This window comes from Mytilus californianus, unplaced genomic scaffold (assembly GCF_021869535.1).
Source record: "Mytilus californianus isolate M0D057914Y unplaced genomic scaffold, xbMytCali1.0.p SCAF_1, whole genome shotgun sequence".
Lineage (NCBI taxonomy): Eukaryota > Metazoa > Mollusca > Bivalvia > Mytilida > Mytilidae > Mytilus > Mytilus californianus.
The window spans coordinates 1,969,631-1,995,065 of NW_026262581.1; the positions used below are offsets into that span (position 1 = coordinate 1,969,631).

General features: G+C 32.6%; 1 protein-coding gene across 1 annotated transcript; it reads left to right on the forward strand.

The window, feature by feature from the left end:
* Positions 1 to 762: 762 nt before the first annotated feature.
* LOC127733864 (glutathione S-transferase 1-like) lies at positions 763 to 15,971 on the forward strand. Its single transcript, XM_052243325.1, has 5 exons — positions 763 to 1,012; positions 8,400 to 8,492; positions 12,381 to 12,496; positions 14,708 to 14,812; positions 15,662 to 15,971. The coding sequence occupies exons 1-5, from the start codon at positions 880 to 882 to the stop codon at positions 15,827 to 15,829; spliced, it is 615 nt and encodes a 204-aa protein (XP_052099285.1). The 5' UTR covers positions 763 to 879; the 3' UTR covers positions 15,830 to 15,971.
* Positions 15,972 to 25,435: the final 9,464 nt, after the last annotated feature.

Consider the following 25,435-nt stretch of genomic DNA (forward strand, 5'->3'; position numbering starts at 1 on the left):
ACTTACTCATTTTAAAATCAATGCTCTAATTTATACTGTCAAAGAGATATGTACAATCCCATTAAAGAGAGGCGAAAGATACCATAGTGATATTCAAACTCATAAGTCGAAAACAAACTGACAATTCCATGGCCAAAAAAACGAAAAACGAAGAAAAGACACAGTACACAAAACACAACACAGAAAACTAAAAACTGAACAACACGAACCCCACCAAGAAACCGGGGTGATCTCAGGTGCTCTAGAATGGTTAGCAGATCCTATTCAACACGTGACACCTGTTGTGTTCCATTCGTGTAAGTAAAAACCTGGTGATAAGTTGAATTCGGTAGGTCATATTCGAGACAAAGAGGACGATATTGTAGTTACGACAATTGGAACATATCAGTCGTCATCTGTGAAACTGCAATTTCAATTTCAACGCTACAAATAATCTTTACAAAAGGTATTCAAACATAGATATCACAACTATGAGTAGTACAAATTCAATGACAGCAGATGAAAATTGTAGAGACATTCGTGAAAATAAATAACCACTAAAATGTTCAATCCAAACTCAAAATTGTGTTATGCGAACTAGGACTCAACTAGTTGAATTTGGAGAATATATTTCAGCGTTAGATTTAGAAAGAGAGTTTAAGATCTTTAAAAACACAGGGAATGACGCTACAATATACTCATTTTTAAATCAATCTGTCGTAAATATAACCGCATAAACTTGCATGTCATGTTTTACCTAGCCTGTATTAACACAGGTATTCACGTAGGTCATGTGAACATATCTATTTTCAGTTCAAAATCTAGAACAAAGGCTAGGAATTTTAGCTGGTGAAGAACCTGTTCATTCCACAAGTGTGAAGAGAGGAGCAAAAAGAAATAATGCCGTCGTACAAATTGTCGTATTTCAAAGGAAAAGGAAGGGGTGAACTAGCTCGATTGATGTTTGCTGCGGCAGGTAAAGAATACGAAGACGAACGACTAGCCGGGGAAACATGGCTGGCATTCAAACCAAGTAAGTATAAATAACTATCGTTTCTATACATGATAATTTGATCTGTGTTATTATGTGAGGAAGGATAATTGTAAGTAAACTTAGACCAAGATGTCATTAAATGTAATTTGATATTCTGCATTTATCGCTTTACCATAAAATAAGATAAAATTGGTGAAATCTATCTGTTTGAATTAACTATAATATAATTAGATACACCTAATCGGGATAAATGTCCTCATTGGTTTATCTCATACAAAACTCCTTATTTCTTAGCTGCATAGAAAGAAATTTGCTGATTCATCATGATTCATAGTAATAATTAACGACCATGGTTAATCATAACCAATTGACAAAACAACTGTTTTTACCATGAAATTTATTGTGATTACAGATAAACCTGTGTAACTGGAAAAGTTACAATTAAGGCAGGTCAAGATCTAGATTAATGGAAACTGAGAAACAAAAACACGTTTTTTGGGGGGATTTTGATGTGCATTTGGTATCGTTGCTTTAGAAAGTGTAAAATAAACTAAGTTGGGTAATTTGATATTATACCCTGTGGGTCAATGATTTGTATAAAACAGACCCTATTGTCGGTGATCACTACGGCATTATCATAGTATACAATAGGAGTTTTGCTCCCGATTGCAATTAAAAAACTTTATTTTTTGCTATCGTGACACAGCAGTTTTTATCTGTGTCTATAATACCTGTTGCATTTGCAGTACCAATTGGCAGTAATAGGTGTAAATAATATGGTTGTAAAAACATGTGATTGATTTGATTTGTATTGATTGATATGAACAATAGAGGAAAAGAACAATAGGTGGTTTAAACATGTACCGGAGTGAATCGTTTCAAACAAAATTTAGGTGGCCCGAGAACACAGTTATTTTCCCCTTTTTGTCTATTAAAACATAATGGCAATTAAAAAAAATTCCACCAGCTCTATTCTAATAAGATTTGGTGTGCATAAAGTTAGACTTTTATCCCAAAACATATCAAAAATTCTGAAAAGTCTACCAGCTCATTCTCTCCTGGTAACCCCAAACATAAGGACACCGGTAAGGATGAAGCCAGAGAGCTTCCGAGAAGAGGAAATTACACCTTTATTTACCTGACCAAATCACTCATTTCTACAGAAAATTTCAAAAAGATTTTTTTCAGACAGTATATTTGAAGTCTTATCTTTCACCTAAATACAAACAAATAATGAAAAATTCAAAAAAAGACAAAGAAAAAATAAGAAAAAAAACACTGAAATTAAAGGGAACTACATTTGTGGACAACAAAAATTAGAGGTAGATAACTGTGTCCTCGGACCAGGTGTTTGTTTAAATACTATCTTTCGTGTCTTCTGCATGGGTGGAAGAAAATTTGATTCTTTTTCATCTCAAAATAATTTTTTTTTAAACAATTCTAAAACATAAAATACATTTACCCGCATCATTTCACCAAAATAACTTATTTTAGAAGTTGATGTTCTTTTACTTATTTTTTCTGATATTTTTCAAAGATATTTTTGGTGTTTATTTTTCTATTTTTAAATGATAGATGCCTCATTCGAAGGCAGTAAGGGGACGACATTTAATATTCGGAAGGATGGGGTCCGAAGACAATAACATTTATTTTCAATAATCGGAAGGATTGTTTAAAGATATGATAGTGACCAAGAAACATTATTAAAGATGATAACGTACGACATATCATTCAGAGAGTTAGACCGTTTGATCTCTCATGTGATTTTTGCCTCGCCTGCAAATGTCACAGAATACGAGATATTAGTTATAATAATAATAACCGAGCAACAGCGGCGGCGTTAGCTCTTTGTATAATGCTTCACATTTCAGAAGGTGAAAGTGTAAAGCAAAATTCTATCCGGAAGAAATATCGTCTAGCGGAAAAAATATTATAGATGATATTGTAAGATTTTTCCGGAGGAAATTATTTCACTGTGATATATTTTCCTTTGCCATGAAATTTTTTTCCGGAAATTTCTACAGATAGAAGAAGGTGTGAAATTGTTGTTTTTTTTTTCAGTCAAAGTAGTCAGTTTTAACGATTAAAATATTGAAAAGTTAATAAAAAAACTAAATCTTTGCAAATACTATGGGCTAATAATGGAGTAATTAAATAAAAGCTAAATTGGAAATTAAAAAATCTAAGTAAATGTATTGTAATCGGAAATAATATCACAGATGTTAATTAAAAAATGATATCCTGAAATATTTTTTCAGTTAAATATCGTTCGTTTGAAAGACAAATTTTCATTTTCATAATCACAATATAAAAAGGAAAACAATCATCTTAAAACATATGTAACAAAATCAGAAATAATTTCACAGATCTTAATTGTGAAATAATATCCTGACGAATAAGAAAATATGGTAAGTGAAATACAGATACAAGTGAGTTGTTTTCAGATGTCAGTACAATTAAAACAGTAAAGGTAGAAATATAGTTACATCACTACAGTAATGGAGGAATCAGAGTATGATGATATTTTTAACTATATAAAGTCCCAAGAATATCGCATTGCATAAGTGAGAATTCAGTTTAATTTTTAATGTAGTTGTTGAAAATGTGACAAAATCAGATGAATCAAACCACATCAATATATAGGAACAAAAACAATTTAAACAGCTGGAAAGTATTTACCTGTGAAATATTTTCTGTATTATTAATTTTTAATTAAGGTCATCCTCTTATATTTAAAAAAATAAGAAAAAAGGAAACAATTTCTCCATAAAATTTATTCCGTAATATAATATCAATGAAATGAAAATCTCTCATAATTAACTCCCTTTGATTGATAAATTATGCAAATATGTTCTACCTTGGTGGCACATTTATAATTATGGTCATGTATATAAAGATTGTGAATACCATATTTAATTTGAATGCTTCTTTTTGTAAATATATTGGTTCCCCGCTTCATTCTAAAAATGTGCGCTCGGTCAACGCTTTTACAACCCTATAAAATTACTAAAAGAAGCATTCAATACTTATTATTACATTTTTTTGCTAGGATCATGAAAACACGATTTCTATCAAGTTTTTCTTTTGTTTATCTGTGCACTTTATTGTGGAAGCCCGTGTCTTCATGAATGTTACATTTCATGTTGCAATGAAGATTAATTTCAGAATGACGCGAGATTGCTGTTAGCTCATCAAAATAACGTATTATAATGAAACATACATGTAAAGTAATTATATAGTATTACCGACCGTGCGAGGGCTTTATAGCCAGTCAAGGTCGTTAAAAACCCCCATCATCATATAGTAGTCAATCAATGGGATTGTATTTCACAAGCTTATGTGAAATTTGGATGGGAAAGGATTTACTGTTAAATACTTTCCATATAAGATTGGAAGAATTTCACTCCTCCGGAAAAAATCTACCCGGGAAATAACATGTCTGGAAACTATTTTTCCTGTGACAAATCTTCCGCCGAAAAAAATATCACAGAGGAAGAAATAAAGCGTTACAAAAGACCTAGATACTTCATATCTTGTATGTTTTCCTTATCTTCAGGTTCAGTGTCTGCTAAAACAAAATATTATGTTTTATCATGTGATTTGTTTTTAGTAGTTGTGAGTAATATTTCAACTATATAAGTTATTTAGAACAAACTATATAAAGTATATAGAATAATTACAAGGTACAATATGGATCATATCTAACTTCTCTTTAGAATTGTCAGAATTATCTGTCGTAGAACTGTTCTAAACAGTTTTACCCTTAAACTGTTCTAGGGCATAACTGTAATAATCAGTTTTACCATAAAACTGTTCTATGGTAGACCTGTCAGTTTTACGGTGTCAGAATTGGTTCTAGGGTAGAACTGTCAGGATCTGTTCTAGGGTAGAACTGTCAGAATCAGTTTTACGGTGTCAGAATTAGTTATAGGGTATAACTGTCAGGATCAGTTTTACGGTGTCAGAATTGGTTCTAGGGTAGAACTGTCAGGATCTGTTCTAGGGTAGATCGATTCTAAATGATGTAAAACAAGAGCAGCTCTCTGATCGTGATTTGGAACAGAAGCAATTGCTGGATTTTACATTAGCTGTCAAATTTTGTTCACCGATTTGACTCAAATTCTTATATTCGATTTTAACCCGAATAATTCAGTCGTTATATACCACTGCTCTACGATGGCTACATTAACGCCTGAAGGACTAGTCAATAAAAAATCGTCAAATAATCATTCGGAATTAGCTCTGGATTTATCTATCTCGATAACATTAAGATATTAGCTGATTGGCTCTCTCTCTCACAGAGAGCACCAATCAAAATCCTGGATTCGTGACGCGTTTTTATCGTGTAAAGAGTTCAGGCCCTCGCGATTGGGAGAGTCGATCACGGGGAGGGACTGAATTATTCGGGTTAATTCGATTTATATATGTGTATTTACGCCATCTAATTAACCATCGAGGTGACCTCCGAAGATAGCCGACGGTCATATAACCCGATATAAACATAAACATAAACAAAGATATGAATAGATTGCGAACTCGTGCAATTAGATTTTTCTAGGTCTGTTTGATTTCATATTATAAGTTAAAAAAATATATTAATAATCGTTTTTACCTGTATAAGAATGAGTTTTTTTAGATCGATCAATCAACCAAATGGTTTACACTTGTTTCTCTTCCAATGTTTACATTCTTTTCCATTTAATGACTGAACACGCCTAGTTCATGCGTTTACCATCTCTAGCTATAGGGATCAATTAAAGTTCACATGAATACGGATCCAATGAGGTCGAATTATTCACTTGCAAGTTAATAATTCATTAGCGATGTTTCTTTGCTTAATTTGATAAAACTGAACCAAACTGGCTGTTTAAGGCTAATTATTCTTTCACTATTTCACTTTCGTCAATGATTGAATAAAAACAAATCATATTTTTTTTTTATATCTGGTAGCTAATGCCCCTTTAAATAATAAAAATAATAATAGTCTTCGATGTATGTTTTACTTCCATTATTTCTTATAAATAATTTTAATTAAAATATGTTTATTTGTATATAATAATGTGTAAGCAGTGATGAATTGTATTTCAAATATTTTCGTAATTATTATTAACAACAGAAGTAATGTGATATTCTCATTAGGACAATTTTACAGGTAGAGGAAAACTTTTGGGTGTTTATAACCTGCAAAATATTTGGATTACACAGTAACCTAATCAATTTCTCTGATAAAAAAATAATATATTAATAAACAAAATTAAAAGAAAGAAAGAAAGAAAGAAAATGCATAAATACACACATTAACTTGTTAAAAGATAAGTTGAATGAGAAAAATTAATAAAGAAAATTAACAGATTAATAAAACAATTTCAATAAATAAAAAAAAAGATAAGTTAAATGAATTAATTAAATAAAAAACTTATGAAATATATAAGGCTGTTCAAACTTATTCTAGACTTATAGAACTGTTAGGATCTGGCCTAGGATAAAACTATCAGAACCAGTTCCTAGGTGAGAACCGTCAGGATCGAGCCTAGGATAAAACTATCAGAACCAGTTCCTAGGTGAGAACCGTCAGAATCTGGCCTAGGATAAAACTATCAGAACCAGTTCCTAGGTGAGAACCGTCAGAACCAGTTCCTAGGTGAGAACCGTCAGAATCTGTTCTAGATTGAAACTGTCCAAAACTGTTCTAGGTTAGTAACTGTCCCAATAAAATAAAATTGAGAATGGAAATGGGGAATGTGTCAAAGAGACAACAACCCGACCAAAGAGCAGAAAACAGCCCAAGGCCACAAATGGGTCTTCAACACAGCGAGAAAATTCCGCACCCGGAGGCTGGCTTCAGCTGGTCCCTTAAACAAAAATGTGTACTAGTTCAGTGAAAATAGACGTCACTCTAAACTCCGACTTGGGACAGGCGCAAAAATGCGGCGGGGTTAAACATGTGTTGTGAGATCTCAACCCTCCCCCTATACCTCTAGCCACGATAGAATAAACAAACACACAGCAATACGCACATAAAAACTCAGTTCAAAAGAAGTCCGAGTCCGATGTCAGAATAGGTAACAGAAGAAACTAAGCAAAATGACAATGATACAAAAATTAACAAGGACTACTAGCAGTTACTGACATGCCAGCTCCAGACCTCAATTAAACTGATGACAATGATACAAAAATTAACAAGGACTACTAGCAGTTACTGACATGCCAGCTCCAGACCTCAATTAAACTGATGGAAAGATTATGTCTTCATCATATGATCAAGTACAATCCCTCCCGTTAAGGATTTAGTATCATTCCATCATAAAATATATGAGAAGAACATAACCCGTATCATGCCAACATGCAACTGGTTTTATGTGTTTATTTCCTATGCAAAGACCCTATGAGTGAATCAATATTAATTCCAAAAATGACCAAAAATATGCCATCTTTAATGACCTGACAACAGTATCGTAACTATATCCCTTCTGAATAAGTCTGTTTAAAGGTTTGGTTAGCTTTTGAGGTGAATGACGACATTTTGGTGCTTTGTTTAGAATATTACCATAAAAGATTGGATGTGAAATACCTGAACGTGTAAGATGTCTGCATGTTGATTTATATTTACGAATGATGTCCTTGTACCAATGATAAAATTTAGTAAACGTTTTGACTTGTTTGTGGTATCGAAAACCCTGTTGTAATAATTTTCAGTTGTATAGAGATTTCTTTCGTAAAATCAAATACGTTGTTACATACACGATCGAATCGAACAAATTGAGATATATAAACACCATAAGATAGTGACAAGGGAACGTCACCATCTTAAAAAGGATAATTAACAATAGGAAATGAAAAATCATCTCTTTTATCGTAAATTTTGGTATTAAGCTTCCCGTTAAAGATATAGATATCAAGATCCAGGAAAGGGCAGTGTTCATTGTTAGTATTAGCTTTATTTAAAGTCAGTTCAGCAGGATAACTCTCTGTTCTAGGATAGAACTGTCCAACACTGTTTTCTGGTAGAACCGCTTCTGTCAGAAACCCGCCCTGAAGGTGCCAGGAGAACTGTTCAACAGAGCTGGTCTAGAACAGATTTTAAGAGGTTAGAACTGATCCCAACTACATGCAGTGTAGTGAAGTAAACATCCTCTAGATTAAATTCATGACCATGTTCAGCAATGGATTAATGACGTACTAGTATGTTTGTATTCAATATACAAAATGATCGAACACCACTCTTTGTTAAAGCAAATTTTGCAGAAAGTAGAGCATTATGTATAAATATATCTGTTTTCATGTACAATGAACGACAAAGGGAGATTATTCAATAATAAAAATTGTCTACATATGTGTCTTTGTGTAGTAAGTTTACATCAATCGTTTCTCCCTCGTTGCTCTCAAACACTTTTACTCCTTAACAGTTATATTGTTTTCATTACAGAAACACCATATGGTCAGATGCCAGTTTTGACAGTAGACGGGACAATGATCAACCAGAGTGGTGCCATTTTCCGTTATCTAGCTCGAGATTTAGGTTAGTCTTATTTCTTTAATTCCGACTCCGATCTATACTTTCCTTGTTTGTTGATTATTATCATTATTTTTAACGCGTGGTTCGGCTTTTCTCAATTCTCTTTTTTCACAAACCATTTATGATGTAAAATTTGTTTGGTTTTGTCGGATTTTGATTTGTCAACGTCAGGAATAAAAGTTAAATAACGTTTTAGAGATAGAACACATTTTGTAGATCTTTGGAAAAGAGTTTTGATAGTTTAATACATAGCTAAACATATCTTACCATCCAGTTATTAACACTTGTGGTCCTACAGCATGCAGATACTTATATTTTAGCAAGCTTTTTCCAGAATGCTTATGACGTATTTACACTTAATCCATTGGAGTTGTACTAATAGATATTTTAGTCTGTAAATGCATAGTTTATTTTGTAAATTGAACATTTTAACTAGCATTCAGTAACTGTGAGTACCGATTTGATGACTCAAGCAATCCCTTTTCAACTGATTTTTACAGTTTGTTCTAATATTGCACTGTTACACCACTGTCTCAGGTTAGCGTAGCGCTTATCAAAAAGTAACCACCACAACATTCCTGATGACGATGACGATGACGATGACGATGACGACGACGATGATAACTTTTTTAATGCTATTCGGCGACCTGTAGTTGTTCACATTTATGTCCTTTAGTTCATAGTTGTCTAATTCACAACGAGGGTTAACAAAATGGCCTTATCATACCATCTTCTTTGAGGATTGCTTCTTTTTATTTAGAAAATTGTTGTAGATAGACAGAAACGTAAACAACACAAATGATTAACTATACAAGATCTATAAGAACTTACGAAAATTTTGTGAATATCTTTATTTGGTCCTCATTTTTGTCGAGCCTTCGACTTTTGTCGAAAAAGCGAGACATATAGAGATCCTTCATTCCGTCGGGGTCCACAAATATTCACTCTGTGGTTAAAGTTTTTGAAACCTATGATTGCGTTGGATAAAAACCGCAATTTTTATACGTGTGCATGCAAAACAAATTTCTTGATAGAGGGGTCTAAATACAGCACAAACAACATTTTCCAAAAGACCAAACAAGTGAAAAAGTATATCTTAACAATACGCATTTGACTAACAGGTCGAACAACAGATGTTCTTAAACCCTGCTGACTGCCATCGGCGATTGCCAAATAAAGGGATCAAAAGATGTTACAAGATGGATCTTTTAAAATTATTAATTTAATACCAAACAGAAAACAATAAACTTGCGGAAAAGATGATATATCGCAAAACAAAGAGTACAAAAATTAGTACACCATATCCGAATTTCGACAATTAATGTCTCTTCAGTGATGTTAGGGATCGCAACGGTATTTGGAAGGCCATATAATTTACCTCAATTTTGGATAGACTCTTGAATTTTGAGGAGTCGAAATATTAGAAATAGGACTTGCAAAAATAATTAAGAGTCCCCTGTCCTCAGCTCTAAAGACTAAGAGAGGTAGATTCCGCCTGTGCATGCGAAACAATACATCGCCACTCTACAATTAAATAAAGTAGAAAAAGTTTACCCTGCGGTCAACAATACAGTAATACCTTACGCACAAATTTCTCACATGTTTGACCCTGCGTTTAACAGTACAGTTTGTTATATGCCACACATAGATTCAAGCAGATGTTTTGCTCTGCTTTCAACAATACAGTAATACACCTCTTACAGATTTCAGCAGAGGAAATGAGGATAGATTGATTTTTGTTTGCAAAACATCCAGTTGAAAATATTTCATGCTATTCAGAACGATGATAATATTACATAAATTACAATAATTCAAATGAGTACTGCAAATTGTTTTGCCCGGGAAGGTTTGGCACTCTCTCGATGCACAGAGTGGGGAACTCTCCATTGATACGGATATCGGATTCAATTTTCATGTGTATAGCGTTGCAATCTCTAGACACGGGAATCAGATTCAATGTTGACATGCAGAGCGTGGCACTTTCTTGATACGGACATCGGATTCAATTTTACAGTGCAAAGCGTGGCATACTCTCGACATGCATATCGAATTCAATTTTGACGAAAAGAGCGTGGCACTCTATCGACACAGATATCGTTTTCAACGTGTACATGCAGAGTGTAGCAATCTGTCGACACGGATATTGGATACAATTTTATATACAAAGCGAGGCAATATCTGGACACGGATATCGGAAGAATATCGTCATGCAGAGTGGGGTATTCTATCGACACGCATATCGGAAACAACTTTGACTGCGGATTGTGGCCCTCTCTCGACACCTTTTTTCAGATTCGATTTTGACGTGCAGAGCTTGGCAATCTCTGAACACGTATAACGGATTCAATTTTGACGTTCAGAGCGTGACACACTCTAGACATAGATATCGTATTCATCTTTGACATGCAGAACGTAGAACTCTCTTGATACGGATATCGGCTTCAACTTTGGAGTGCAGAGCTTGGCACTCTCTTGACGTGCATATCGAATATAATTTTGACGTAAAGAGCGCTGCATTCTATCGACACAGATATCGCATTCAATTTGTACATGGAGAGAGTAGCACTCTCTGTACACGGATATTGGATTAATTTCGTCGTGCAGAGCGTGGTATTCTCTCGACACGCACATCGGAACCAATTTTGACTGTAGAGCATGACACTCTCGATTTTGACGTGCAGATCTTAGGTAGCAATACACAGTAAGGAAAAAAAACCTTTATTTTTAAACCATCTTATTTCCTTTGTGCTATGTATGTGCATATGTATGGAAACAGCATCTTTTGTAGATTTTATTTCCAATAGTTAAATGGTGAAAGATAATCTCTTTTTGGTGTAACCATGGCAACAATCTGCATTTATTTGATACAAAATCTGCATTTATTTGATACAAAATATTGCAAAAAGTGGGATAAAATGTCACAAAAGTCCCCACAATTTGGCCCAAAGTAGAATTTCATTATCCATTAGAGATCATTAGAGTGATACCTTTTCTGAAAGCATTGACATTTAACTATCAATAGGTCAAATAAAAATTATATGCATTTCACCTCATTTTTCCATAAAATTGAATTGAAAAGTTCTCGAGTCAAATATTTGTTGGAAAACATTACAAAAATTTTTGACCTATTGGCGTTACGGATGCCAAACAGAAAATGGCCTATAAAACATGTAAAATACAACCTTGATGTTCATATAATGCCACTTTGAAGACTATATTATTCTTTAGCTATCTAAAAATCAATTTTATTGCACTTTACCTTTCATATTTAAAAAAATTCACCGGAGCCAAAATGCGAAACCAAACTCCTAACTGTGTATTGCTACCTTAGCAATCTCTGGACACCGATAGTGGATTCAATTTTGACGTGCAGAGCGTGGCACCCTTTGGAAACGGATGTCGAATTTAACTAGGACGTACAGAACGTGGCACTCTCTTGACACAGATGTGGGATTCCTCATCCCTATTCTAACCGGACGGGTTACATATTCGGAGGGGTCGTCTGTGCATAATAAATGTGAAAATGATATTCGGAATGCATCTGAAGAGTTATTGAATAACAAAGAAATTAATAAGATTATGCATTATAAAGACGAAGGTAACTAACACGAGAAGTGGAAAGTTTACGTACTGGCAATTACACTTTAAATTGTTGGTGACAGGAATGATAGTTGTCGTTTATGCAACTGTTCTCAAACACGAATAAATCTTTACAATACTTTATATTATTTCCCAATTAAAATCCTCAGTTGGATTTAAGCAGTGAAAATTAGCTAGAACTTGATTTACTATTTTAAGAATGCAGTTTTCGTGTCAAATACCTTATAATTTCAGGTACATTATTTAGCTAGTTAGTATGACAATGTTTGAGTATATATTTTATGTATCTAGGATTGTATGGTAAGACTAATATGGAGAATACTACATGTGATATTTTTCTGGAAACAAATAACGATGTCATTCAAGATATGATAAAATATTTTTATGAGAAAGATGAAACAAAAAAGGTAAGTTATAAAGAGTAATACCAAAAAAGAGCAATCTGAACATTTCACTTTTTACAAGATATGAGCTTTGTCGGATATAAATCGACCTCATGCTAATCTAATGCACGTATGCATGTGCCTGTAGAAGACTTTGATTGATTTTGGAACATTCAAATACGAAGTAAAAGATGATTTTTTGCCTGTTTTGTAGGGTTCTAATATCAACTCATTTTTAAAAAAGTTATAGACTCTGTCTAAGGATTTTTCAACCCAAAATATGTTAACAGATGCATTGATATTCATTTGCATACGGTCGATTTCTATTCGACGCAGCTTATATTAAAAAACAATGAGTTCGTCCCTTCGAGGCAGAACGAGACCACTCCAAATTCATTCTTAGTTTTTCGGATTCGCTTGCGTCCAAACTTTGGAAACCTAAATTCTCGTCATTCCCTGAAGACTTTCTGAATTATTGTTACGTTTAAAAAAAATCAACATTATTTTTTTAAATGTCATGGCTTGTCCCACAATCACATACGCAATTTAAAATACGCCTTCCTCCAATCTACTAGTAATTGAAATAGAATCCTTTAATTGCTTCTGTTTTGATATGTTCAAAGGCAAAACAGAACGGTAGCAATTAAAAGATTTGATTTTGATTAGATTGCGCCTTCTCACCAAATTTCAAATATCGCTTGCTATATATCTTTATTCTCAATAAACCATATACATAGGTATAGAGAAGACATTTATGTACAATATTTATAATAAGACAGAACAAACAAAACAATTGCTAAGACAATATATGAAGTACAGTTTAGCCAGGAGCACATATACCTGTGTTGATAATCTTTATAAATTTACAAAGTTTAATCAGTTCTGATTTGTGTTTTGAAGACATAATCTGCTTGTATTTAACAGTATTTGCATTTTTGAAATAAAATTGTGACATACAATGTTTCCTGTTTTCTTCAAAGTATTTGCATTCTAATATGTAATGAAATTCATCACCAATGTCATTTTTACTACATAGAAGACACAGTCTATTATTTCTAACTATATTATTCCATCTACCCTGTTCAATAGGGAGCTTGTGATTTGTGGTCCTAAATCTACAAAAATCAATAGACAGTTTGTTCCCAAGAATTTCAAAATAATCTTCTTTTCCAAAAAAATCTTTAAAAAGTTTATAATTAAGTGCTTTTGGTGAGTTTTCAAGCAAAGAATGCCAGACTTGTACAAACTGATCTTTAAGTCTGAGCTTGATGAACGAAACTAACCATTTACAATTCATAAAAGATTGCGTTTCCCACACATTGGGGATACCACATTCATTTAAAATAGTCTTTACTCTGTTTAACCATGAAAATGCACATTGTCATTAATAGACATGTGATAACACAATTTATATAAAGTATATGATAGTTTTGTCTCATTACCAGAATTTAATTTCCCCCAAAATGAGATCAATCTAGTTTTTATGTCCAAGTCTATAGGATATCTTCCAAGCTCCCCATAAATCATGTAAGAGGGTGTTGATGTTTTCAGACCTAATAATAATTTACAAAATTTTAGTTGTACCCTTTCATCTCATTATTTCCAATACCCCATACTTCACAACCGTACAGTAATATTGGTTTCACCATTTTATCAAATAAGTCCAACTGACTACATATAGAGAGATTATGTAGACGACCTAGTCTTAACACTTCGTAAAGAGCCTTAGTAGCCTTTTCTACATTAAATTGCTTCGTTTTATTAAAATTACCTGTTCTTGTTAGAATTATGCCCAAATAGTTAAATTCATCAACGATATCCAGTTTTTTTTCATTTTTTCATGCTAAAACATTCATTATTGCTCGCTCGCTTCATGTTTGGTACATAACAGTTCGAAGAACAAATATTCACTTTGGATTGGCCTAATACATAACTCTATACATTTTATAGACCCCCATAGATGTGCAGGTTACAATATTGCTTTACCCCTCAGAGAATAACAATCTTACATTGATATTCTTACAAACAAAGAACACTTTTCCTTCCCTGGAAAAAATAATTGATATAGAATAAGAAGGTACAAAATTGAAGAATTAAAAAGTAATTACATATCAACAAAACGAATATAGAAAAATGTCACAAAAATTAATTGAATACCGAAGAAAGAATCTCTCTTTTTTTCAAAATGTATAATTCAATGCTGCAACAAGTTTAAGGAACATAACATTTTTTTAGGCAGAAGCATTAAAACATTTAAAGGAGAACACACTACCTAAGTTCTTGAAGTACATAACAACAGTTTTGGAGGGAAATGGCAACAAATATCTCGTTGGATCTGACGTAAGTTGTCCACAATTTCAACTTTGAAAAATAATGCAAATGTTCAGTGCAAGTTTTAAGTATGTATGCTCGGATGTGTGTATGGAGCAGAAGGGATTTTACAAATTTCATACCAACAGTTTGATATACATGTATTTACTGAAGGTATTCATGTTAAAAACAAATATCTACTTTATTCTAAAAAAATAAAAAAAAGTTAATTTGATGTAAATGTCAGAGTGAAAGTCATGAATAGTAGCATGATCAGCACATTTGCCTTTACCCAGTCGCGACATTGTGGTGATAGTAGAATAGTGTTTGGGAGAGTTTATTGCAGTAAATTTTTTTATTTATCGTTCGTATGAAAATTTGATGAGGAATTACCTTGCAGTTTCTTCACATATCAGCAAATAATTACACCAGTCCTATAATTGTAATATAAATTAACTTATATACGGATTGTGGCCAAAAACAAAAGCAAAACATCCACATCCACTTCATCTGAACTCTGGTGGATATGTGTCTCATTAGCAATCATTTATATAACATGTAACTTACAAAACGAAAGCATATAAACTTAAACAAACTTATAATTTGATAACGAGTCATATATCTTGAGAAGTAATAATTATTTTATATAGGAACTTTTGTTTAAAATTTATATTTGTGTTCATGGGCAGAGACTTTATTTTTTCCTGCAAATTTCAAAAGTCTGCTATAGAATTTTACACGATTATTTTTTATATAAAAGCCGGTCTTGTGGTTGTTTTACAACAGTTCCTTTGTTAAGTAATAACTACTTTGAATAAATATGTCTTTCACTATACATATTGATACTGTAAATAACGACAACTAGTATTTCCTTTACAGCTGACATTAGCGGATATTGCAGTATTCGATATTTTAGACCGATTCATATCTGATGCAACATTTTCCGGTTTCCTAAACGATTTCTCCGCTGTACAGAGCCTTGTCGATAGAGTAAAGACAGTTTCAAACATCAAGAAGTACCTGGAAAGCCGGCCAACCGATTTCTAGGTGTCATTGTGTGTCCGAATATTTTGTTGTTGTTTTGTTGTAGATAGACGTGGATACAGATTCATACATTCTACTCATTTGTTTATGAGTAGAAAAGACATCTCAGTGTTGTTGTCCATTAAAGAGCTTTTTTTGATAGAAATGTTTTGTTTTGTTTTATTCACAGATTGCATCAAAAGGATATTATTTTTGTTTTCACAAACTAGACCTTTCTTACTTAAAAATGTGGATACGTCGGTAATTTTTTTTTATTTTTTCAAAACATAAGTTTGGATTTTAGAGATGATGAGTTGTTTTGTCATAATTATCTGAATAAGTCCTGTCGGGAAAATATTTCAACAGACGCAGATTATGGATTATTATAACAAAGCTGTTACTATTTGTTTATTTTGGTAATAAAAAATGTAGCAGGGGTTATTCTGTGAAGTCATAGATGTCTTTTTCAAAAACAAAGTTCTCATCTACACCCGCTGAGCAAAATGAGCCAAATTTCATAACAATCCTTTGGATGTCTTGTTTGGAACTCGTTCTTGGAGTTTCTTTATCTTCGTTGCTAAAAGGACACCATGATGGAAGTAATAATGTAATACCTGGAAAACTGAAATAGATGGAAAAATTCTGATACGATTGAAAATGCTCTGAACGTCAAGACCACCTGTCTTCTGTTTACCAAATAAATAATCGACGAATGAAAAGACAAAAACTGTAGTCAGCAAAAGCTGTCAGCGATTCAATATCTATGGAACGCCGTAGCTGTCTTATTTGTTAAATTTTATGATATGATGATACTTTGTCATTATATGCTATTATGATACTATGTCATTATATACTAATAATTTGTCATTATATGCTGATACTTTGTCATTATATGCTGATAATTTGTCATCATATGCTGATACTTTGTCATTATATGCTGATAATTTGTCATCATATGCTGATACTCTGGCATTATGATACTTTGTCATGCTGATACTTTGTTATAATATGCTGATACCTTATCAGTATATGCTGATACTTTGTTATTATATGCTGAGACTTTATTATTATATGCTGATACTTTGTTATAATATGCTGATACTTTGTTATAATATACTGATACTTTGTCATTATATGCTGATACCTTATCATTATATGCTGATACTTTGTCATGCTGATACTATGTCATTATGATACTTCGTCATTATGATACTTTGTCATTATGATACTTTGTCATTATGATACTTAGCCATTATGATACTTCGTCATTATGATACTTTGTCATTATGATACTTAGCCATTATGATACTTCGTCATTATGATACTTTGTCATTATGATACTTTGTCATTATGATACTTAGCCATTATAATACATTGTCATTATGATACTTAGCCATTATGATACTTTGTCATTATGATACTTTGTCATTATGATACTTTGTCATTATGATACTTAGCCATTATGATACTTAGCCATTATGATACTTTGTCATTATGATACTTCGTCATTATGATACTTTGTCATTATGATACTTAGCCATTATGATACTTTGTCATTAGGATACTTTGTCATTAGGATACTTTGTCATTATGATACTTCGTCATTATGATACTTCGTCATTATGATACTTTGTCATTATGATACTTCGTCATTATGATACTTTGTCATTATGATACTTCGTCATTATGATACTTAGCCATTATAATACTTTGTCATTATGATACTTAGCCATTATGATACTTTGTCATTATGATACTTCGTCATTATGATACTTAGCCATTATAATACTTTGTCATTATAATACTTAGCCATTATGATACTTTGTCATTATGATACTTAGCCATTATGATACTTTGTTATTATATGCTGATACATTGTTGTTATTGGTGGTTTCAGTAGACTTGTAATGTTTCTAAAATGTGCCGACAACAACACATCCAAAACCGTTTTTTACTGTTACTTGTCTGGTGTTGCTAATTAAGATAAATAAGAAGGAGACATGATAACTGGCAAAAGTACCCACAACCAAAGGATAGAAAGACTTTGGAGAGACATTTTTGAAGGCGTTCTGTATTATTTTTATTATCTGTTCTATCATATGGAAGATGAAGGTATTATAGACCCATTATATTGAAACACTTAGCAGCACTATACGTTACATTTATTTGGAAGAAATAAACTGGAGGCTACAAGTTTAGGCAGTAGCGTGGTCTAGTCACAGAATACCAACAGTAAAATCATCTCTGAACTTGTTGACATCTGACCAATTGCAGAACACGTTAGACATTTCCCTCAATAAAACAGATTTGCAAGATCATGGTGTTGAAGAATATGTTTACACCACCTCTGAAGATGGACACAAACCAATATTTGAGCCCCTTACACAAATGCTTATTGAACAATGTAGACGGACATTATTGAAGAATAAATTAGAACCTAGGTTTTCTTTTTACCATTAGTACTAAAAATGGTAAAACTGCAGTAATGATTTCTGAAACTTGTGTATAGTTTGGGCAAAATATTATGGCAAGAGTCTCTTTTCACAAAATATTTTATACCCTACACAATAACGTTGAAGGGTATAACCATTTTGGACAGCTTTGTGTTTGGAGCAATCACTTAAATCATTTTGGCCTTAACTATGAGGAAAAAAGTCTGAATCTTACATGTCATGTGGGGGCAAGCAGACGTTTCCAATCTCCCAAATGACTAGTTCTAATTTTTTTCTGAAACTTAGTTAAAGTCAATAAAGTGTGTTGGCCATGTACTATTTTGATTGCAAGCTGAGTCTTCAGTAATGGCATGCCCACACCAAGTTATATAAAAAGGTCAACTAGTATATAAAAAAAGTATTGACGTGAAAGCGGCAGGTATTCCCAACACCAGTTGTTTGGTGTTGTTAGGTGTTTCACTATCTTTCATGTTGACTGGTATGTTTCCATTTGTATGTGATACTTTTGTATACCTAAATTCAGGCTTGTCTCCTAATGAATGGGTTGGACACAGTTACAGTCCGGCTAAGTATTTCATAAAACCTTCCAGTTTAGTCCTCTAAAAGAAAGGAAGGATATGGGATATTCATTCATGACACAAAATCAGTGCATGCATAGCAAAACACACAAAAAGCAAAGGAACAGCGCTTTTATTGCTTTTTTCATCTTAAAATCACAGTGAGGCCTTCAACACAGAGCTATTTATAATATTTGATATAATCATTGCCTCGGTATTAAATGACAAATGGTTACTGAAAGGTGAATGTAAAAAAATTATACCGACGTCAACAAAGTGAGGTTTTTATACTATAAATTCAGAAGTTACAGGTCAATGTCAAGGTGTGTATGATGCTTCTGCATACAAAGTTTTGTCAATCTAAGTGCTAGAGTTCATAAGGTATGCACCAAATACAATTCCGACAATGTTTTACTATCATAGGGGTCAATAGTCAAATTCAAGGTCAGAGTGACCTGACTTTGATATATAACACCCCCGATCCCGTGATGTATCAGCCTACCAAGTTCTATGGTACAAAAGTTATGATCAGGACACAAATCAGACCAGGTTTAACTATCATATGGATCAAAGGTCAGAGGTACCTGACATTTTTATATGACACACCCCAAGCCCATGCTGCAACTGCATACCAAGTTTGATTAATCTAAGTTTTACGGTACAAAAGATATGAGCCGGACACGAATATTATAAGGTTTTACTATCATAGGGGTCAAAGGTCATAGTCATGGTCAAAGTGATCTGACTTTGGTATATGACACACCACAAGCACATGATGCAACTACAAACCAAGTTTGGTTTACCTAAGTTTCAAAGTGCAAAAGTTATGAACTGGGCACGAATTGGAAAAGGTTTTACTATCATAGTGGTTAAAGGTCAAAATCAAGGTCAGAATGACCGGACTTTAGTATGTGACACATCCCCAGCCCATGATGCAACTGCATACTTAGTTTGGTTATCATAAGTTTTACTGTACAAAAGTTATGCAAGGGACCACGAAGCAGAACTGACGGACATGGTTATTCCTATTTGTTTTGTTTTTTTAGGGGGAGGAGGATATAACTTGAAAATGTATAATCAATGTCCTTGAGAGAACTGAAGAGTAAAGATTCCTTTCATTTTGGGAATTTGGGAATTAAAAAATCAAACATAAATTAAACCTCAAAACCGATCCGGTAATCGATTCCGTTTTTCCGGAAGTCAAAATGAGAAAGGACCATCACATAAAAAACTATCATCATATAATGACAAACTGTCAGCATATAATGACAAAGTATCAGCATATAATGACTAAGTATCAGCATATAGTGACAAAGTATCATAATGACAAAGTATCATAATGACAGAGTATCAGCATATAATGACAAAAATATCAGCATATAGTGACAAAGTACGTATCAGCATATAATGACCAACTATCATCATTTATAGTAACAAAGTACCAGTATATAATGACAAAGTATCATAATGAAAAGTATCAGCATATAATAACAAAATATCAGCATATAATGATAAAGTATCAGCATATAATGATAAAGTATCAGCATATAATAACAAAGTATCAGCATATAATGACAAAGTGTCGTCATAGCATACAATTTAACACATAAGACAGCTACGGCGTTCCATAAATATCTATTTGTTATATTCAATTTATTCTGTATAGGAGTTATTGCCATTGAAAAAAGATTTTAATGTCAATTCAGTATGGTTTATATTATCTTGGAATCTATTAAAGATAGAAACTGTAAGTAGTAAAAATGAACAACAGCACTTGGATTCCAAAACAAACCTGTCAAATATGACGGAAAATATCATCTGACTGCTTTGAGTTATTGGTCTATAATGACGTTTTTCTTACCAGTTTTATAGCTTTGGACTATATCATAAGAAACGTGCTATACACTGCAATCGTTCTATAAAAACTCATCAAAGATAACAAGCTTGTAATTTGAGCAGTCAAAATGAGTTGCCTGTATATTTGTATGTGACTGATTTCAACACATCACCATTTTGAAACGTAACAATTTTACTCCACTAATGTACAAAGACCTTTTCTAGATTGTACCTTTAAAAGCATATATCAAAATATTTTAAAAAAAAAATATTATAACACAAAGTTCGTATTAGATTGAAGTAAAAATACAACAATAGTATTGACTTGGCATAATACCGATATAAGGATTCGGCACGTAGAGATGCCCGACAGAACCTCGCATTTTTTCCCGTTACTAGTATCGTTTATCGCCTTTATCCCGATATAACTGGCTTGTGTATTAATTAACTTTAAATAGTTACTATAGCCACAAGACAGAGATATACGTGCCTTGATTTTACACAACATATATAGATGTAGGATTTCTGCAAATACCGTCAGTATGAGGCATACCACGGTCACATTTTTGACTACGCTAATCCAATAGAATAATGACATTTTTGTCAGAAGTGGATAAAGCTTAACCGTTCGTAAACTCGTCATATATACCAGGATTAAAATTTTGTACGCCAGACGCGCGTTTTGTCTACAAAAGACTCATCAGTGACGCTCGAATCAAAAAAGTTAAAAAGGCCAATAACGTTAGAAGAGCATTGAAGACCCATAATTCAGAAAGGTTTTGCCAAATACAGCTAACATTATCTATTCCTTGAGGTAAACAAATTCTTAGTATATTATGCCTATAGTTGGCTTCTGATCTGAATTTCTCGCTGGTATACGTCAGTTTTTGTATTTTTAAATTTGTTTTTATCTCATCTGCATGATTCAATGATTTATTAAAACAAACGGCAAGTTTTTGAGATTTAATTTTACTCGGTTAATATAAAATAATTGTATACCAACTATAGTTGGTGGTATATAGTTGGTCTTTAGAAACCTTAGAAGGTATACATGTGGTAGAGAAAACAAGACCTCAGTCTCTATTTTCACGGTCCACTGATAAACTTATAGTTTTCGTTATTATGTCATTTTCTCAGTTGGTATGGGAATATGTCAACTTTTTTTGTTGTATAGAATCATTATTATGTGTACTAGTTTGTCTGGCAGGGGTACCTGATCGTGACCTTATAGTCATGGTAAATTGATTTACGTTAAGTTTTATGATTAAGTCAGCACATTATCTGTTAATTAGTTAATGCTTGTTAAAAAAAATACCATGTTCATAATTGGAAATGGCACTGAAACTTCTCTGAAAATTTCATTGAAATTAATATCAGGTTAAGTTTGTGTTACATTTTCATAGTTAAAACAAAATTAGGAGATGTAAGTAACATTTTCTATTCATATATTTAAAAGCACACAAAACTGTATTAAACTTGACATGGAAACGATAAATACTGCTTCTTATTTTATATCAATATAAGACAGAAATTACATCCTTAAACAAGTAATACTGTAATACATTAGGATTCAAATGACATTCGTTATCTCTTGGTATTGTTTAATGTATTATACTATATAGATATCAATTTTTAAATTGAACCTTTTGTTCCGCCTTAGGGGATTTTATGTTTAAAGCCTTCAACTCGTATTTCAATAGAGAAATCAAAAATAAAAGTTTTAATCACATATTGAGTTTCCTGTATCATAGACAATGGTAATTATAAGGTATGATTTAGTATTTTGTTTGCATTAGCTGTTGTATAATGTGAATAAAATGAGAAAATAGACGTGTTTAACCGTTTAAGTATTAAGCTGAATTGTCTCTAAATGCCCCTAGATTTGTCTCTGAATAAGAGAGCGGCGGAAGATACCAAAGGGATAGTCGAAATCATCTGTCGGTAACGAACTGACAATGCCATGGCAAAATAACGATAAACCACCAAAACACAACAACAGTCTATAACACACAACATAGAAAACTAAAGACTCAGCAATACTTCTGACGTTATGCAACAGTCACTTTTTTATTATGGGGTCACATGTTTTAAATTGTGATGCAATATTTTGCGGGAACTTTCGTGGTTTTAGTTAATGGTAGACACATTTGCATACTAATGTAAATATGTCTAAGACTATTATCTACTGATTTGCAAACATCACAAGACTGTGTTAGCTAAGAAATGAAAGCAAATCAGAAAAATATAAGGCAAAATTTTGAAAAAAATGAAAGAAAAAAAAACTTAGCTTTGATGATGAGCTTGATCACATAAAAACCAACACACCCACAATAAATCCAACACACCCACACTAAAACCAACACACCAATAAGGAAAACCAACACACACACAAGGAAAACCATCACACCTATAAAGAAAACCACCACACCCACAAGAAAACCAACACATTCTCAAGGAAACCAACACATCCACAAGGAAAACCAACACACTGACAAGAAAGCCAACATATTCAAAAGGAATCCAACACACCCACAAGAAAACCCAACGTACTCACAAGGAAACCAGACACACAGATAGAATTATATGTATTATTCAAATACTTGTTAACATACAGTATAAAAATTCCGTTGGAATTTTTTTATTTGATTTGATGGCTCATTGAAAAAGAAAATTGTTTTATACATTGTATCCATTAAATACAATGAAAGAGTTTCTCTTGTTTGTTATTAACTTACTTACGTTCCACTTGGTATTTTGTTCTTTTGTATTATTCATACGTAGACACTTCCGGTATGATTAAAGACAAATAAATTTTGAAAAAAGACCAATAATCCGGCAGTAAAACTCAGGCTTACTCATGTCAAGTGGCAAGAATGTCATGCATATCCAGGAAAATCATCAAACGCAACAAAAGTTGTTTCTTAAATGTTTGTCGCATGGAATGAGAGGCGTAAAATATAAGCTGCCACTTAAAAAAGAGAATGCTCATTTCGATCTTTTTAGGTTTTTGTGGCTTTGATATTGCCGTTAGTGGTTGCGATGGCTACAAAGGTATCTGAGTTTAGAGAAAAAATGGCGAAAGTGCTTTGTTATTATAAGAGAAGAAAGGGTAGTTGTGGTGGTGATAGCAATTATTTTTTAAATGATAATTTGTATTTTAAAGAACTTTGTATATTCTCATGACCTTCTTTTGGTTCTATTCAATGTATGTCGGTATGAAATCTAATCCTAATTAGGCGACTCTATATCTGATCGTCTGCTGATAAGTCAGTTGGACTGTTTGTATGCTGCTTATATGTCTCAGACAAATTATTATTTCAGTTTGAAATGTTTTTATGATTTGATTTTAAATTCATGCGTAGATTTATAATTGAAATTTTCTGTAACTTATTTGTAGACGTTGAAGATTATATTAATAGGCGTTTCCTAATTTTTTTTTCGCACATGAAAATAAAACAAAGCAAATGAACAACATATTGTATTGCTATGTAGTGTTGTCATGGTTTCAAGGAAAGGGAGGCCATGTTAAATGTGGTTGTAAAAGCTAGACTTTAATATTAATGTCCACCTGTTGTTAATTCCTATTTTAACTCTTTTTTGTTGTGAGTGTAGACAATTTTATAAAATGCACAAAAAAAACACAGCAGAATGTTAGGTACATTAGTTTGCTTTAAGTTTATTCTATATTATTGGTTATTGTTTCGTTGCATGTGTTCCTGTTGCATATTATACCGGCATTATGAATTTTAGGGATTTGTTTTGCCGGAACCGATATTAATTTCTATTCTGAATTCTTTGCACATTTTTGTTATTCTACTGGTCGAGAAAAGGGGAGGGTTGTGTGCTAAAAAAACCAATTCAAATTTATTACATATTCATGTGCAATTCTCAATTCAGCGACCTCATCAGCGGAAGTCCTAATGTTATGTCCTTTGTATAAATTGACGTTGCTAGGTCTGTGTAAGTTTTATTAAAACCAGTCAAGGCTTTTCTCGACTCGGGACGATTTAGTGCTTGCCATATTATTTAGATGCTTGTCTTCTGTAGCAATCTGATTAAAATTCAGATCTATCGTAATTCGCTTACTCGTCGAAGCTGATATGAGCATAACGAAATCAGACATCTATATTTTAATTAGATTGTTTTTGTTGGAGACCTCATCTTGAACGTTAAATGTCTTCGATTATGTGTGGTTGGGCCCCTTGTTCCTTTTATTCATGTTGTAAACATGTGTCATTATTAGTGTTGATTCTTTCAAGTCCATTAGTTGATATGATTAGTTTGTACTTGCCTCATTTTTTTTCAAACCACACTCACAAGTTGAGAAACCACATACACACACCAACAATTAAAAACAAACCTTGTTTCTGCTCCTTTATACGATAACACTCCCTTGGTTATGTACTTTATAAATCAACTATTTTTTAAAGTCGGGGAAAATGTTAAATAAACTGAACATTATATAAAACTATATAGCAATAATTTTCTTTATTATTTGACCCAATTTATCAGAATATCATATTAAAATATTGTTACAAATGATATGGTTGTTAAAAGTTTCCATTGAAAATTACATTTTAAAATAAAGCATTTAAATCCTAAATATAAAGATTTGCACAAAAAATTTATAATTGTTTGAATTAGTCAATTACAACGTCAGATCAAGATATCTGGACCAAATTAAAAGTAATAAGTTTTAATATATAATTAAGGTTTCGACCTTGGTGGAATTTACATGAGAAAATTGTCTTAGATTTCACCTGTTAATATATAATTTGATCAAA

What these genes read in the sequence shown, in the direction of transcription:
- LOC127733864 (XM_052243325.1), top strand. Translation starts at nt 880, where the DNA reads ATGCCGTCGTACAAATTGTCGTATTTCAAAGGAAAAGGAAGGGGTGAA. An exon ending in ATGGCTGGCATTCAAACCAA is followed by an intron (nt 1,013 to 8,399) that starts GTAAGTATAAAT and finishes TTTTCATTACAG; the next exon opens with AAACACCATATGGTCAGATG. An exon ending in AGAAAGATGAAACAAAAAAG is followed by an intron (nt 12,497 to 14,707) that starts GTAAGTTATAAA and finishes ACATTTTTTTAG; the next exon opens with GCAGAAGCATTAAAACATTT.